This window comes from Erpetoichthys calabaricus, chromosome 2 (genome assembly GCF_900747795.2).
Source record: "Erpetoichthys calabaricus chromosome 2, fErpCal1.3, whole genome shotgun sequence".
NCBI lineage: Eukaryota > Metazoa > Chordata > Cladistia > Polypteriformes > Polypteridae > Erpetoichthys > Erpetoichthys calabaricus.
This window is the reverse complement of record NC_041395.2, coordinates 38968510-38987288: the sequence shown is the minus strand read 5'-3', so window position 1 is coordinate 38987288 and position 18779 is coordinate 38968510. Positions and strand designations below refer to the sequence as shown.

At 40.4% G+C, this 18779-nt stretch overlaps 1 protein-coding gene across 1 annotated transcript in view; it reads right to left on the bottom strand.

Annotated features, from left to right (window-relative positions):
* The window catches only part of rpgrip1 (RPGR interacting protein 1), a 106503-nt gene that overhangs the window by 12097 nt on the left and 75627 nt on the right, over positions 1-18779 (bottom strand). Inside the window, exons 21-26 of the mRNA XM_051922475.1 lie at positions 16032-16205; positions 14227-14338; positions 12659-12756; positions 12006-12198; positions 7177-7261; positions 2097-2227 (exon numbers count right to left, since the gene is read on the bottom strand). Of these exons, the coding sequence (XP_051778435.1) occupies positions 2097-2227; positions 7177-7261; positions 12006-12198; positions 12659-12756; positions 14227-14338; positions 16032-16205 (793 nt within the window). The remainder of the gene's footprint in view (positions 1-2096; positions 2228-7176; positions 7262-12005; positions 12199-12658; positions 12757-14226; positions 14339-16031; positions 16206-18779) is intronic.

The following is an 18779-nucleotide window of genomic DNA, read 5'->3' as shown; positions in this document are numbered from 1 at the left end:
CTTGATTGAATCAATGTCATGTCACATAAGTGCTAAATTAGTTATCTTTGAGTGGCGCTAAAACTAAAATAAGTCTCTAGGACCTCTGTATTTATTAACTCGCCAGTCTGCTCTGCTGGGTAGCTTACAGTGCTGACTGCATTAACACAATGACAAACTTCTATGAAATAGAAGTGTAATGATTATCCCTAACCATGATTCAAGTATTTTCACAAAGAACACAACATAACCATCCAAGAAATGCACAGTGTCAGTTTTTAAGCGACATAAAAGCTACGGAGATCTTTTCTTTAGCATGCCAGGAGCAAAGGCGTTGGTAGAGCAGTGTTTTCCCACCTTTTTTCTATGGTGGCACACTTTTTGTAACCCAAACAAATCCCAAGGCACACCATGATGCTACCAACCAAATAAAGCATTAAATCTTTACACGTACTAAACTGTCCAAAGTCATGGGACAATTGAATCAGTCTTCAGCAGCTATCTATCTATCTATCTATCTATCTATCTATCTATCTATCTATCTATCTATCTATCTATCTATCTATCTATCTATCTATCTATCTATCTATCTATCTATCTATCTATCTATCTATCTATCTATCAATCAAACAGTCGTTTGGATTGTTTCATTTTTATTTTGACACGTCTGTCTCTCAGATGTTGTGCCAATTTCAGAATTAATACATTGGCCTTGCTTTCTTGTTGTCTTCTTTTCGACTTGCCTTTTAGGAAGGCATTCAAATTCAGGTTGTACTTGCTCAAATAGTGTTTTGTTTAAAATTCAGGTTTAAGGTCATTGTTTAAGTTTAAACTATGCATTTTCTTTGAATTCCTTTGTGCTCATTCTACATTACATTTATGATTCAGTGTGTGTTTACTTCATGATTTTTGCATTAATTTTATAATTACATGTTTGGTAGTGCTGCTGCCTCACAGTAAGGAGACCTGGGTTTGCTTCCCAGGTCCTCCCTGCGTGGAGTTTGCAATTTCTCCCCGTGTCTGTGTGGGTTTCCTCCCGCAGTCCAAAGACATGCAGGTTAGGTGCATTGGTAATCCTAAATTGTCTCTAGTGTGTGCTTGGTGTGTGGGTGCCCTGCGGTGGGCTGGCACCCTGCCCAAGGTTGGCTGAGATTGGCTCCAGCAGACCCCCATGACCCTGTGTTAGGATATAGCAGGTTGGATAATGGATGGATGTTTTAGTGTTAGATGTGATTAATCATATATAATTTCATACATTTATGCGCAAGCTTTTGAGGCAACTCAGGCCCCTTCATAAGGCAAGATGTAATGAATAATCAATTGATTACAACTTGCCTGAAGAAGGGGCCTGAGTTGCCTCGAAAGCTTGCATATTGTAATCTTTTCTAGTTAGCCAATAACAGGTGTCTTTTTGCTTAACTTCTCCCTACATCCATAATGGCTAACATGGTACAACACCTTAGTACTACATACATTTATGCGATTAATTGGTTAATTGTTTTGTTTAATTCCCAGCCCTAGTTTAAAGTTTTCCAAACCTTCTTCCTCTTTTCATTTTCTAACTTCAAATCAGGACATTTTGTGTGATAAATGTTACTACTTTAGGCTGCTGATTGTGTCCAGTTTCACAAATTGCTAGTAGGTGTTCTTGAATGAACATCGGTTCAAAATAACGTCACAAAGCCACACTCATTGTTTGTTTTCGTTACTGCTGTTTTACAGAAGCCCACTTCCTTCTCATTCTGGAGGCCGATTTCCAGACAGCACATTCAAGTTGTTTGCTTGGGCAGCCGGTGAGTGAATGTTAGGGTTAATGAATATCTCTAGCTTGGCTCTGTGTGGGCGAGGGCCTAGAGATGGACTGGTGGCCCCCGCCCCCCTGGCCTCAATTCCTGATATACAAGCTCTGGCCCCTACAGTCCTGAATTGGATTGACCGTGGTTTGGGGAGATGTTATTATTATTTTTTTATTTCATTTATTAGTTTTGTGTTGTTTTTTTAGGCCACTTGGAATGTTAAGACTGAGTTCCTTTCATTCATTGGAAAAAAGCCAAGAGGATCAGAAAACCCTCTTAAGTTCTGTTAGCAAGTAAAGAATCAAGTGGTCTTTCACTCACCGTCTAACTGCTGTTCAACAACGTCGCTTCCTGACAAGAGAACGGCTTTTAGGTCCAGATATGCGTAACCGACATCTTGGCATTCTTCATGCTCTTCCTCCACTGGCTCACTTACTACGGTAAACTTTAACCTGAGAGTTGAGAACACATCAAGAATAGTTGGTCAGAAATCGATACAGCAGCCGTGTCCAAAATTGTTCATACTCTGATATTATGCATGCTAATTTTCATTTTCGTATTTATTGTATAAAAATGTTGTTGGAATGTACTGCATATTGCAGATCAAGACAGGGTTTCCATAATAACTAATGAACAGCATGGTTTTCATAATATTTCTGCTTTCCACGGCCTTATTTCTCTTTCAGTGTCAATGGACCATGCAGAGGTCTTGTCATTTATTTATCTTTGATGATGCAAATGTTAGTATATGACTGCCAATCTGCTCAAATATATATTTGGAACTTTCTGAAGTGAAATTATTAGATAGATAGATACTTTATTAATCCCAAGGGGAAATTCACATACTCCAGCAGCAGTAGCATACTGATACAAAAAACAATATTAAATTAAAGAGTAATAAAAATGCAGGTAAAAACAGACAATAACTTTGAATAATGTTAACGTTTACCCCCCAGGTGGAATTGAAGAGTCGCATAGTTTGGGGGAGGAACGATCTCCTCAGTCTGTCAGTGGAGCAGGACAGTGACAGCAGTCTGTCGCTGAAGCTGCTCCTCTGTCTGGAGATGATACTGTTTAGTGGATGCAGTGGATTCTCCATGATTGACAGGAGCCTGCTGAGTGCCCGTCGCTCTGCCACAGATGTCAAGCTGTCCAGCTCCATGCCAACAATAGAGCCTAATTTATTCTATTTATTTATTTAATTTATTAGTGCTATTGTTAATCCACATCACTGCTTTTGCACCAGCTGATTTGTGAGTTGTACTGGACCGAGGGCCTCTTCCATTAGGTTTACTACCAGATGGCTAGAGCAATGGACACGGTTACTACTTTTATTTATCTTTCTGCCTTGCCAAGGTTCATACAGGAAGTAAAAAAAATATGCATATAATAAAAGGGGGGAAAATGGTAAAGGTTAGTTCCATTGTTGAAAAGAAAAGCAGGTACAAGACCCAACATTTTGGCTGTATTGCCTTCATCAGGTGTGCAGCTAAGAAAAGCAAAGAGCAGGTAACAGACATTAGGATGGAACACAGTGGCTCATGTTACAGCTCAAAGTGCCTGGTGGAGAATGTGCTTCTCCTCTGTGAAGTGAGCTGTGGACGAGACGTTTGTGCAGGTTAGGTGGTCGATGGGAGGAGATTTAATGGAGGGTTAGGATAAGAGACCCCTGCAGAAGGGTCAGTCGTAAAATGGGGGAGATTGAGAGTTGGGGTGGAATGGCAGGTTTCATTATTCGGGTTTCTCTTAGATTGAATGTTATGATGTCTGCTCCTGGCTTGATTAAAGGCCCTGTCCACAACATGAGAAGGGTATCCTTGCTCATTGAAGAAACTTCTCATTCTAAGTGTTTCATCACAGAAGTCACCCTCATCACTGAAGAGGCGGCGATGTCTAAAGAAATGTGAAAGAGGTTGAGAGTTTTTAGCAGGGCCGTCTTAACGTGTGGGCACAACGGGCATTGGTTGGGGGCTCCAGGAGCATAGGGGTCCACAATGTTTCTGATGCCTATGTATGTTTCTGTTTTGCTTTGTTGCTGTTAAGATGGCTCTGGTTTTTAATATGCCAGGAGTGGAAGGAACTGTAGAGAAAGCAACTACGTGAGTCGGTTGACTTGTAATGGACTGAGGTTTTTAGTCTTGGAAAGCTAATAGACTGACTGCTACCAAAAAATGGTAGAGTTGTGGTAGAAACATCGAGTGTAAACTGAGAGGTGAATGGAAACTAATACAATCTTTAATGAGTTCCTGTAGCTGCCTTCTGGAGCAAGAAGTGGCATCAACACAATCACTAAGATATCTTTTGTACAGGTCTGGTACAAGCCTAAGTAGGAAGAAAAGAAACGTTCTTCTACCCAGCTGACGAAGATGTTGGCATAGCTAGGTCCCATTCCCATAAAAGTTGTTATCAAAAGAGAAGGCATTCATGAGAGCATCCTGGACAGGTTGTCTGCTCAATGCCTGTCTGAGGGTGATGAATAGTAAGTAAGTAAATATAATGCAATTAGCAGAAATGACACACTTGAAATTTCGTTTTGGTTAAGCTGCTTGTTGATTGATTAATCATAATCCTACTTCACCTTTATGGCCTTCTCAAATCCGCTGCTGTTGCTTTCACGAGAGGCTCGTGTTCTGACTAAGTAGGCCTCAGTGAGTAGTTCTAGTCTTATTTCTATATAATGTTTGTAAAGGGGATTTAAAAATGCTTAGAAATTAAAATATGCAAAGGAGAAATGAACTGGAGTTAAGAACTGCACAAACTGTACCTATTTTCTGAAATATTGTTTGTTAATGTTTTTTTGCTGTTCTGTATTTGTAATATTTATTATTGTTATAAACATATTTATTATGAATTTTAAGAATAAGGTAAGTTGGGAATAGAAATTTTTAAAAGCTAGAATTCTGATAAGTTAGGATATATTCTAAGTGAAAAGGACAATAAAGAGCCTGTGATGTATATGTGTCAGAGCATGATCAGGTACGCAGTACCATCCTGGGGCAAGAGGGGAAGCTGTTGGTAACTGTCTTGTCTCTTCCCTCTGCAGCTCAGAAAAGTCAGCCCAGGAAACTGACTGGCCACACCCCCATCACTCCTACAAGTCCCACCCCTTTCAATCAGAAGGATATCAAAGGGACTGGTCCGTGGAAGGTGGCATCTCACTTGTGACCTGAACTCACAGCAGGACGGAGCTCCCAGTTAGACCCAAAAGAGCGCTACTGTGATGGTGCAGGTAGGCTGCATGCTGCCATTCTTTTCTGGGACCCTCTTGAACCAATCAATACCGTAACCGAAATGAGCCAGGCAGATGAGGACACACACATAGCTAGGGGTAGGTGCAAAAATAATAAGTGGTTTTATTTAAAAATGTAACAGACGGAAAACAAACAGTGTTTAAATAAATGGTGCAGTGCAAAGGTTTAGTAAGTAATCTATAAAAATGAGGTTAAAACATGGCAGGAATCTTTTCTTTAAAATCAGTCCCTGGTTCTTCCATTTAAAATGGACGTCTCTGCTTTCTTTAACCTCTGTTTCTGTTCGATCTCTTCTCTGTTCTTTCAACTGTGTCCCTCTCTCGTACAGGCTCTTCCTTTTGTGGGCGCAGCGCCTCAGTCACATACTGCAGAAAGCCAATGGAGGGTCTGCCAAAATCTGCTCTGTCGTGCCTTCAGCTGGTTCAAAATGCCCCAGCTAGGTTGTTAATTGGGTCAAGAAAAAAGGATATCTCCCCCATCTTAGCCTCTCTCCACTGGCTACTGGTGAGGTGTCACATTGATTTTAAAATCTTGTTGTTTGTTTTTAAAGCCTTGCATGGTCTCCCTCCAAAATATATCTGTGACCTCCTTCACCCCTATGTGCCACCAAGAGCACTGATCTCGGCTGAAGTCGAGGGGAGACGGAGCTTTCTCAGTTGTTGCTCCTAGGCTTTGGAATGACTTGCCTTTTCACATCAGGTCTTCATTCTCTATCAAGGTTTTTAAAAGTCAGCTTAAGATCTACTTGTTTTCCTCCAACTTTCACTATGTATAATGGGATTGTGGTGGATGTTACAATTGGTTGTCTTATTAATCTGCTTCTGCATGATTGTTTGCATTGTGTTTACTTTAATGTTTCTTTGTACAGCCTTTTGGTGTTACCTCTGTTGTTTTAAATGTGCTTTTATAAATAAATAATCTTAATGTAATCTAAAGACAGACCACACCCTCACATGCAGATGTGCTCCGTCCCAACTACCCCACCAATCTCCCGCAGCCACACGAGCATGGAGAGGCACCTGGAGATCAAACTGGCATTTCAGTTATTTATTTATTTATTTAAAAATGGGACCCACAGCTACTAGAGCTCCTGTTCTGTGTTACATTGCCCCTATTATTGCTTGTTTATTTCTGTGACACTTTAGTTTTAGTTTGTATTTCTCCAAAGAAAATAAAATGGAATTGCCAGGTTGGTTACCCTAAATTATTTTGTTGGGACACTGCAGGTTGCTCTGTTCCACAACCATTTCCTCTTCAGGATTTTACTGATAAAAGCAGCTATGTTATGGTGGCAGGATGTGAAATGTGCAGTGGGGGGGTCAAGGATTTCAAAGTTGCCCCTTCTGACTACAGTCCTTTTATGGATACACAAGCCTGTTATGATCTGATACTCTGGGTCCCCCCCCCCTGGTCGTCTGTCATATTATAGTCTCTTCAGGTGGAGTTTAAAAACCCTTGCAAAAAGAAAACATTGATGGCTCAGCCCTAGTAACTTTTGTTTGATGTCCTTCCATCCATTATCCAACCTGCTATATCCTAACTACAGGGTCACAGGGGTCTGCTGGAGCCATTCCCAGCCAACACAGAAATGAGTTGACTAGAGACTTACATAAGAACATAAGTCAGACGACGAATGAGAGGAGACCATTCAGCCCATCAAGCCAGTTTGTTAAGCTAATAGCTAAGCTGTCCACTGTGACATGCACATCGACTCAATCTTCGTCATCTGCCACACTAGATCCAAGTTGTATGGTATTAAAAGCAACTTCTATATTTTACTTTTGTTTTATGGATGATGGATGGATATGATTAATCACATATAATTTCATACATTTATGCACAAGCTTTTGAGGCAACTTCATCAGGCAAGATGTAATAAATAATCAACCAACGGGTTGGAAAATGACTGACTGACTGACTTATCTATGGACTGTAATACAAAATCATTATTATCATTGAAAAAACATTTGAGAGCAAATTAAATGATTTCTCAGCACTCTAAGGCATCAAAAAGAGGCTATTATTTCCATTAAATTGATGATTTGAGTTAAAGATCTAGAAAAGCTTTGAGCTTTCCCAAACGCAGCATTGCCAGTTTCGAATTTAAGCCTTTTTAACTGATACTGAAAACAGAAAGGAAATCCTTTTACCTGCCCTTGTTGGGGTCCTTTCCTTCCAACATGGTGTAAAGATACTGCCGCACAGCAAAGTTCTCAGCTTTGTCCACATAGATCACTGCCAGAAGGAACATGGAGAACAGGGTCAGATATACATACTTTATAAAATATACACTCATTAGCCACTTTATTAGATCCATTGATTCATTAGTGCAAGTAGTCTATGCTTCCAAGCATCTGATCATATTACTCCAACTCATAAATTGGGAGTGCAACTCAAATGTTTAGCCATTCACTGAGACTTGCCATCTAAATGGTTTTCACTTCTGCATGACTGGTGGTGAGATGTTGTGATTCCGTAATCTCAGAAATAGCTGCCCTCTTGTGATTTCCCACACACTCCAAACTCCAGTGTTTACAGAGCAGGGTGCAACAAACAATAAAAATCCAGTGTGTAACACATCTGTAGGCAAAAAACACCTTATATAAGTCAGAGGAGTAGAGCCAGTCTTGTTAAAGCCAGCAGAAATGTGGAACAAGCTCAGTAAAACTGTGCAGTGTTGAGGGGGATTTCTACATGTAGAGCATGTTGGACCTTGAAGTAGACCACTCCTGGTTAAAGACTATCAGCTGTGAGAAGTTTGATGAGGCTATAGTGGTAACATTTACAATTATTTATTTGACCAAAGCAAGATTTGAGATACAATTGGTTATATTTCTTTTCTTTTTCCAGTTGGAACACAGGCAGTTGACGCGACCTGCTCAAAGTCACACAGTTTCAGTAGTGGGACAATCTAAGGGTTTGAAGCCCAAAGCCTTAACCACTGTGTCACACTGCTTACCTATATTAACATGATCACCAAGTCTGGATTGCTGAAGATTTAAAACAACAGCATAATTAAAATATAGTTTAGGAGTTAGGCTTGATAACCCATAAGAGACCTTTGCCTCTACTTTTTTTATTGTTTTAAATACCTTGTGTTAGCAACCAAGGTCAAATACTGGGAACACAATGGTGGCAAAGTGTGAGTATAGTATGAGGAGCCTGGCAAAGATGAAATGTTAGGAAATAACGTGTTATCTATCTATCTATCTATCTATCTATCTATCTATCTATCTATCTATCTATCTATCTATCTATCTATCTATCTATCTATCTATCTATCTATCTATCTATCTATCTATCTATCTATCTATCTATCTATCTATTACAGTACATAGTGCCTTTCAGATCTGTGTCTGTCTGTCTGTCTGTCCATCCGTCCGTCCGTCCGTCCTGGGAGTGTTGCTCCCCAGACCAAGACAAGGCTTGTTAATTTATAAGAAATCTACTTTTGAGACTTTTTTTTTTTTTTTTTTTAAATAAGACTTCTGTCCCCCACAATAGTAGCCCAGTGATTAGCGCTGCAGCCTCTCAGCTCTGTTCCTGGTCACTGCCCCTGTGGAGTTTGCCCATTCGCTTGAATCTCAGACAGTTTTCTGCCCACCTTCCTAAGAGCTTCATGTCCAGTTACAGTAATTGGCTGGTGTGAGTGAGTGTGGTGCCAGATGTCCGGGAGTGAGACTTCGAATGGACTGGCACCTTTCTGCTGCGTGTTTCTGCCTGGGATTAGCTCGGGCCAACTAGACCTTAATGGAATACTCCACCCAAAAATAATATGCATAATGTGTATTTTTTTATCTGTTACTAACCCCAAGTGGTTTATAGTAATTACCAAAAATTTTTTAAAATACTTGTTTTATTGGAAAATGAAGGTAACAAACTTTCTAAAAGAATAGGCATCTGTGGGGACCAACATCAAAAATGTCCATGGAAAAAACTCATGTTACATAATCCACATATGAAGTCATCCAAATGCATATAGTTTTATTAAAATATTGTTAAATAAACCAAAAAATGCTGACATGAATAAAAATGGAGCATGCTCAAACAAGAACAAATGTGTGCACTGAAGACCCGCCTCTCATCTCATTCATTGGTCAGGAGTCCAGCCCAGATACTGCGCCTTCATTGGCTAACCTTGTGAATCACCTGACTGTAGTCTGTGGTCTAAGAGAGGAGTAGAGTTAAGAGATTTAAAGAAAAGTCGAGCAAGTGAAACCAATATGAGGGGAATATCTGTGGTGCTTCAACAATTCAACTGTGCAGTTTAAAAACCAAGAAATACGGCATTGTAGCCTAAGCACCAGTGAATAGAGTTGTGTGGGGGGTGGGGGTTTAATTCCAAAGCTCACCCCCGTCTGAGAGTGGTCCTTAGCTATTCATGAGAGGATAAGTAGTTTGTTTAATATTTTTTTTAGCAAGAGTACATGAGTTTTGGACATTGTGAGCATGCGATTAGGGGTTATGTGACTTGAGTAACTTGAGACTTTTTCATGGACTTTTTGACATTGTTTGCTATTTGTTCAGTGTTGGTCCCCACTTGTCTATTGTGTCTGGAAGTTTTACTCTGTTCTCCATTAAAACATTTTTCTCAGCCATCGCTACAGTATGGGGAAAGTAACAGCTAAAAAAAATGGGATCAATAAACTTGATAATCTCAGTAGACAATGAATGGACGGACAGTGTAAAAAGAGGCCATCAACAACTTTGACCCTTAACAAGCACTGAGTAAGCCAAAATAAAATATAAAAGTTATGAGATGGCAATACTGTCATCGTTGGAGGTATCAGTGATGGAAATTTGGGAATTTGCAGATGGTATGAACACAGGCTATGTAGCTAAATTATTGTTCCACTGGCTTTTAGTTAATAAGTTATCACTATGGCCTCTTGGGTACAGGTTATGATACATCTCCATGAAATCTGTGTGAACAAACAGGTGTCCATCTCTTTATTAATGTAAGATTGCTCTCTTTGTCTTTTGCAGGTGTACTTTTCCAGAAAAATAGGAAAGAGGAACAAAATTCTGACATACTGTTTGGTTATCTCTTTTTTGTCAATGGTCCTCTATGCATTCTTGGTACTTTAAGGATTGCTTAAATGGATGAATAGTAATTTTCTCAAGCTAAATTAAGAGAAAACTGAAATTTTAATGATTGGCAATAATGGATACAATGAGGTTATCAGAAATAAACTTGATGCATTAGGATTAAAAGTCAAGACGGAGGAAAAAAGCTTAGGGGTAACTGTTGACAGTAATCTGAATTTTAAATTGCATATTCATCAGACCACTAGGACAGCATTTTTTCACTTAAGAAACATAGCAAAAGTTAGACCTCTTATATCATTGAAAGATGCTGAGAAATTAATCCACACTTTTGTTTTCAGTCGACTATATTACTGTAACGCACTCCTCTCAGGACTACCCAAAAAAGACATAAATCGTTTGCCACTAGTGCAGAATGCAGCTGCTAGAATCCTTACCAGGAAAAGAAAATCCGAGCACATTTCTCCAGTTTTGATGTCACTACACTGGTTACCTGTGTCATTCAGGATTGACTTTAAAATACTGCTTATGGTTTATAAAGCCTTAAATAATCTCGCTCCATCTTATATATCGGAATGTCTGACACCTTATATTCCAAATCGTAATCTCAGATCCTCAAATGAGTGTCTCCTTAGAATTCCAAGAGCAAAACTTAAAAGAAGTGGTGAGGCGGCCTTCTGCTGTTATGTACCTAAAATCTGGAATAGCCTACCAATAGGAATTCGCCAGGCTAATACAGTGGAGCACTTTAAAAAACTACTGAAAACACATTACTTTAACATGGCCTTCTCATAACTTCACTGTAATTTAATCCTGATACTCTGTATATTCAGTTCATTATAATAACTATTCATGGTGGCTCTAAAATCCGTACTAACCCCTACTCTCTCTTCTGTTTCTTTTTCCGGTTTCTTTGTGGTGACGACTGCACCACCACCACCTAATCAAAGCATCATGATGTTCCAACATTGATGGATTAAAAGCCAGAAATCTGCATGACCATCAGCATCAAGTCCTTCCGTGAGACCCCTAAATACAAAGAGGACTGTTAATTTATGTTAGGTAGAATGCCCAGAGGGGACTGGGTGGTCTCGTGGCCTGGAACCCCTACAGATTTTATTTTTTTCTCCAGCCGTCTGGAGTTTTTTTTGTTTTTCTGTCCACCCTGGCCATCGGACCTTACTCTTACTCTAAGTTAATTAATGTTGTCTGATTTTAATTCTTACTTCATCTTTTATTTTTCTTTTCTTCATTGTGTAAAGCACTTTGAGCTACATTATGTGTATGAAAATGTGCTATAGAAATAAATGTTGTTGTTGTTGTTGCTTAGGAACATTTGGGAATGCTGCCTATTGGCATAATGATGTGTCTATAAATTAGATGGAAGCTTATGTGTTCGGGTGAAACATCCACACAAACGTCATTTCCTCAATCCAGATTAACACACCAGCCATAACATAATATCCTGTACATCTTCACCAACAGCTTTCAAAGAAAGCAGGTCTGCATGTAGTCATACTATGGGGACTGTCATATCAGTGAGTCGGCCATTTTCTATCCTGCTTAGTCCTGGACAAGGTCACGGGGGTCTGCTAGAGCCTGTCCCAGCTAGCATGGCACTCAAGGCAAGAACAAACCCTGGACAGGGCACCAGATCATCGCAGAGCAAACACACATAACCACACACTAGGGCCAATCCACCTAACCTGCATGTCTCTGGACTGTGGTAGGAAACCAGAGCACCCTGAGGAAGCCCACACAGACATGGAGAGAACATACAAGCTCCATGCAGGCAGCATGCGGGACATGGGACATGAACCCTGGTCTCCTTAATGCGAGGCAGTGGTGCCACCTTTGCGCCACTGTGCTGGCCACTGTCATATCATATTAAAATATTTATTTTGATATTAATGTTCATCATGAAATCTCAAACCTCTTGTGAAGTTGTAGTGTATCTCTTCGCCTTGTGTTGGTTTCCGTAGTGAAATGGGTGTCTCTGTTGTCTCCAGGGGGACTCCAAATATTCTGTACTCCACATAGAGTTGTTGAATCTCTTCATCGAGAGCCACCCGTGACTCGGGAACAATAGTCAGTGACAGGATTTCTACTCGTAGACGCTCAGACTGCTGTCCGACAAGAGAAGAGGTGAGAGACAATATATCAACGGTGCATACTTTCTTTCCCCTAAATCAGTCTGGCTTGTCACTGACATTGACCCCCAAGTGCTTATAGCAGTGCACCACTTCCACATCACTCCCCGAATAGTGACTGAGCTCTTGGGTACATAACACAAACAGCCTTAAAAGGACTGAAGCTTTCTCTGGTTTTCATTCCCATTTGAACATCTCTTAAGGATAAATAACTTTTTATGGAGTGTATTTTAGTAGTCTCCCTGTCGCTTACAGGGGCCACTTTGACATCGCAGAGCAGATGGCACTATTTGTAATATGATAATATCATTTCAATTCATTTTTACGATGGACAGGAGGCAGATTTTGTTGCCTAGTAGTCTGTCACATCTGCCCTCATTGTACCCCCAATTGGATTCTCAACACACTGAGCTAAATACTGAAATCCACTACTAACCATCTTGGTGGGCAGCACGGGTTTTGGTATGACAACGGCATCACTGTCAGAGGTTTGGGAGTCGCTCGAGTCTGCGATGCTCACAACTTCTTCCAGGACTGAAACAACAACAACACAGTTAAGATTGTTAAAATGTCAGCCTGTGCTTCATTTACTCCATCACAAAACCTGTTAACTTGAAAAACAGACTTTCGGTGGCACTCGGTTTGTGGAAAGGCTAAATCCACTGTGCTCCCGCCATAATGGCCCCCACACTCTTTTCTTCAACTGTGTGTACAAGTTCAGAAATTGAATTCTGCCTTTCCCCTTCATTGTGCTTTGTTCTGTATGGCTCAGTTCCTGTAGTTCTGGTGATTCTCAGGTTATTGACTGGCTAATCACAAGCGTCACAAGTGTCTTAAGAATATGTATGAGAGTGTGTGGCCTTGGGGGATGCTAAATCTCATACCCACACTGCCACCTGTGGGGTCCCACAAGGATCAGTCCTTGGGCCGACCCTCTTTAATATCTATATGCTACCCCTGGGTCACATCATCCGCAAGCATGGAGTTTCATTCCATTGCTATGCCGATGATACGCAGCTCTATGTGAGACTGGATTCGACTTCTCTTACACCTCCATCAACTCTTTCCTCTTGCTTGGATGAGATTGAGGCCTGGATGTCCAAGAACTTCCTCAAGATGAACAGCACCAAAACTGAAGCTCTCTTAACTGGCACCCCCATCAACTTTGTTTCCTCTGTAAATTGTATTTCCTTTTCTGACCGTACCATTGCCCTCTCCTCTTCAGTTACAAATCTGGGTGTCATGTTACACTCCCATCTGTCATTTGATACACATATCCATCACCTTTGTAAATTGCATTCCTTCATCTCCAAAACATAGCCAAACTCCATCCCTGCCTCTCCCTCTGTGATGTTGAAAAGCTGGTTCATGCCTTTATCTCATCCAGACTGGACTATTGTAATGCACTCCTCATCGGGATACCCAACAAGAGCCTTCAAAAGCTCCAACAAATTCAAAATAGTGCTGCAAGAATCCTGATGAGGGTGCGGAAAAATGAACACATCTCACCAATCCTTCGGTCACTTCATTGTCTCCCTATCCATCTCCATATCGAATACAAACTCTGTTTGTTCACTCACCAGTGTATCCATGGAAATGCTCCACAATATCTTAAGGATCTCCTCATATTACAATCCACTGAAAGAAACCTCCGTTTTACAAATACCCACCGCCTTTGCCCCCCTGTGACCAAACTTCATACAATGGGAGACCGAGCCTTTGCAGTCGCTGCTCCACGGCTCTGGAATGGCCTACCAGAGAGCCTGAGAACACAGCAGATTGTGGGCTGTTTAAAAAAACAGCTAAAGACTTTTCTATTTAGGAAAGCTTATTAACAAGAATGCTGTAATTATTGTTGTTTTATCTCTGTTTTTACCTCGTTTTGCCTTTGTTTAAACTTTTTATGTAGCACTTTGAGATTTACTGCTAATGTAAAGTGCCCTATAAATAAAATGCATTATTATTATTATTATTATTAAGAAAAAAAAATCAATGAAATGTCACCTTGGCCATCTTCGTTCATCTCCGTCACTGTTTGCACTCCATTTAATGTGGAGTCTTCCTCCTCTACATCCTGTAGTTCCATCTCTTCCATCATTTTCACTTCTTTGGACTGCTGTTAAGTTTGTAAAATTGTCGTTAAGTCATCTGTTTCTTTCAAGATACAGTTTTATACACACACACACACACACTCTTACACTTCTAATCGGCAGTATTGCTGTGTTCATGTGCTATAGGGACAGATGAAAAATTCAAGGCTCCCAATGGCAGTTAGGCAGTGAGGCCTTATGAAGGAGTATTGCTGTAAGTATGAAAGAGCCCTAATAGCATTTTTTGACAAACTTCTCTTGAATAGTTTGTTGGCTAAAAGTGCTTAATGGTTGTTTTTCATAGGGGGCAGAGTTTGAGTGGTCAAAGTTGTCAAGTGGACAACAAGGGCACACTTGAATGGCTGATGTATTTGGTCACGTGTTAAGTATACATGTCCCATGTTTTCAGTGTATCTGGTAAGTCAAGACACAAATGCGAGATTCTTCATGTTCTTCTTTTCCCACTTCTGTGTGAGGTCAATGTGATTAAAGAACCTTCTCCATTTGGTTTGGTCCTTCACCTCCTCCCCAATCAGGCCCTTTTCCTTCCTCCATCCACCTCTGCTTTGGCCTGCCTCGTTTTGTCCACACCATACTTCCATTCCCATCACTCTTTTGCCCACATAGTTATGGTTTCTCTTCATCACATGTCCATACCACTTCCACCTACTTTCCTGTACTATCTCCACTACGTTTGTTGTACCTCTGATTGTCTCATTTCTTATTCTGTCATTTTTTGTATGTCCACACATCCATCTCACCATTCTCATTTCTGCCACATCTAACTTTTTCTCTTGTGCTCCCTTTACTGTCTCAGCTCCATACATCATTGCTGGTCTTACCACTGTCTTGAAAACCTGACCTTTAGCCTTCACCTTAATTCTTCAATCTCACAAGACCCCTGATACCTCCTTCCAGTTGTTCCATCCACACTGCACTCCATGGGTTATCTTTGCATCTAATTCTCCATCTTAGAATATCACGAATCCTAGATCTTTAAATGAATCTGCTCTTGACAACAGCTCTCCCTTCCAGCTAACTTCTGAATCGTGATTGTTGTATGTGATTGTTCAGTAATGCTTTTGTCAATTGCTTTACATTTAGTTATTGATTATTGTGGTCTGTGTTTTTTTGGGATATATGTCATCTACTGGGGAGACACAGTACATGGTGTTAGTTGTATAAGGTTAGTGAAGAAACAGCATTAGAGACGTACCTCTGCATATGTCTTTACTTCATCCTTAAGAACACTACACTGACCATCATTAAACCTCACACTGTATATTCTGTCTTCTTTCTATTTACCTTCATTCCTCCATCTTCCAAAGCCCTTCTCTGTTCTTCTTCTTCCAGCTTCCTGTCCAGCTCCTCTTTTCTGGTGCTACGCAGCCCAATGTGAGAGACTGAGCTGCAGTTTGGGGGGTCAGCAAGTCCAGTGCCTGGGGTTCCCAGGGTGCATTCCAGATGACCAGTCTTTGCAGAATGTTAGTGCAAATTTAATTGGGTTATCATTTCTAGTCTACCTGGGACATCAGGGTGCAGATGGCCACTGTGTTCCTGCTTAACTCTAACACCACGGACTGGCATTCCCATTCTAGCCCATAACCCATTCTAGCACTGTGATAAGGTTATGTTAGGGTTATTGTATCGAACCTTTTACTTGAAGGTGGGTGTTAAGCTGTTATTGCTGTTTTTTTTGTTTGTTTCATTGCCTCTTACCTCCGCCGGTTCCTCTCTTGGCACCTCTTGCTCTTGTATTTGGACAGGATCAGCTTTGAGTTCTTCTGTTCTACTTGCCTCGACTGTATCAGAAGGCGCTGACACACAAAGCTTCTTCCTACGCCTGGAGAATCCATGTGGCGGGTGGCTGGATTGAGGTGCCTGGAGAGAAGTCTGGACAGATATGTGAAGTTAGTTAGCTGGTCTTTAGTTCTGAAACGCCATCAGACGCAAATGTGCCTGAGAGGAGATCAAGCTGGAAATGAACTTGGACAAGGCAGGAGACATCAACCATTGTCACAGCAATGGATAATTATCTTGATTATTATTATGCACAAAATAATTTATCTATGGAAAATGCAAATAAAAAGTAAAAAAGGCTGTGATTCTTTAATTTACTTTGACTTTGAGTAAGTATGAACCCAAGATATTTCATGTTTTGTCGGTCAACTTCATTTCATTTCTTAATACACATCCATTCTTGCATTTCAGGCCTGCAACACATTCCAAAAATAGTTGGGACGGTGTTGTGATGTGAGATTTTGCATATAACTTGATAAATATTTTGTATGTCTTTATTTGTAATTTAGGCAAAGCAATGTAATATTAGTGAGAAGCATTCATGTTTACAACCCAAGGAATGGGTCTCTTTGAATTTCACGACAGGATTTGGGGGATGTGCCTTAAACCCGTTTGGCGAGTGTTTCTCTGCTAAAGTCTTTCAACCCCCGCAAGAAAGCCAGGTTACGTTAACATATAGTTTGGTGGCAGATGTTAAGATGTTCTGTTTCCCCCATTGGTCTGAAGTATGGCTGTTTGGAATTGGCTTGGATCAGAGGCTTTTAAGTGCCATGATATCCTATTGGCTCTAGGGGTTGGATAGAACATCTATAAATTTACTTTAACCTCACAATCTCTCTCTCTTACTAACATCTGAAAGAAGCATCTCTTACTAACCTCTGATGATGAAGACAACACATTGAAGAGCACAGCTTAGCAGCCATATTGAACAGGCTTGCGGCCTTAACTAGAGACATTTTAAATAACTAACAAGTCTGTGTGCCACCTGAACTACACATCACCATTTAATCAGGTTGTATGGTTGCCAGTATTCAAATGTACTTTGCATACTGTTATTATTTATGAATATTATCAATAATACATTATTTTTTTATGTGTAATTTAACTCCTGCTTGTCTTTATACTACACCTAATTGCCTGAGATTATAGATATAGAAGGGAAGGTGGGGATAAGTTATATACAATAATACCTTATAAACAGTGGTAAATCTGTGAGATTAGGCATTCTAAGGCTACATATTAATAATACAAAAGGGGAAAGTAGAGCAATATATTACTCTACCAAGACAAAACAGACGGTAAAGCAATCACCGCTTTGTAATGTCGCCATTCCTTCTCACAACACTTAAAAGACATTTCGCATTAAGGACACCAATTGATGAAGCGTTTCAGGTGTTATTTTGTCCTGCAAACACTTCTTAAGATGTGCAACAGTACCGAGTTGTCATTGTTGCATTGTTCTTTTCAAAATTCTCCACACATTCTCTACTGGGGTCACATGAGGGCTGCAGGCAGGCCAGTCCAGTACCCGTTCCCTCGTCTTCCACAGTCATGCCTTTATAAAGTCTGCAGAATGTGGTTTTGCATCGTCTTGTTGAAAAATGCAAAGATGTCCCTGGATGTCATCTTGAAGGCACCAATTGTTGCTCTAAAATCTCAATGTACTTTTCTACATTAACGCTGGCATCACAGAAGTATAAATGACCTTTGCCAAGGGCACTGACACAACCCCATACCATGGCAGACTGTGAAGGCATTTGGACTTGTTGCTAATAGCAGTCTGGATGGTCCTTTCATCTTTGGTCCAGAGCAGATAACATCCATTTCTTCCAAAAAAGATTTGGAATACTGATTCGTCTGACCACGATAAGTGTCTCCACTGTGTGGCGGCCCATTCCAGACACCTCCAGGCCCAGAGAAGTTGACGCCGCTTCAGGACGTGGCTTCTTTTTTGCACAGTAAAGTTTGAAGTGCCATTTGTGAATGTAACTCCGTATTGTAATGTTTGATAAAGGTTTGACACAGTAATCAGGCCTTGCTCATGTGGTTCTATCAGCTGATTGAGTGCCAGTGCCTGCCGTCTGAGGGATCGGAGGTCACGGCTGTTCAGTTTAGGTGTGCGTCCCTTGACTCACTGAAATTCCTGAAGATTCCTTAAATCATTTAATGATATTATGCACTGTAGAGGGAGAAATATGCAAATCCTTTCCAATCTGCCTTTGACAAAGTTTGTCTTTAAACAGTTCAATAATTTTCTCACACATCTGTTGACAAACTGGGGATCCTCTGCCCATCTTAAAGCCTTTCATGAATTCTGCTTTTGTACCAAATCCTGATTACAATCACATCATTATTGAATTATTTTACCTCATTACTGGCCCTGATTTGCTCCCCAAACTTCTTTTGGAATGCGTTGCAGGCTTGAAATGCAGGAATGGATGTGCATTAACAAGTGAAATGAAGTCGACCAGACAAAACATGAAATATCTTGGGTTCACACGGTTTGCAGTGAAATAAAAGTTAAAGTAAATTTAAGAATAACTGCACTTGTTTATTTGCATTTATTATACTGTCCCAATATTTTTTGTACAAATCAAACACCTTTTTCTGACTAAAGCAGGAGTTCATAGTCAAAATGCCAGATCCATCCATTTCTCGTTTAGTAAA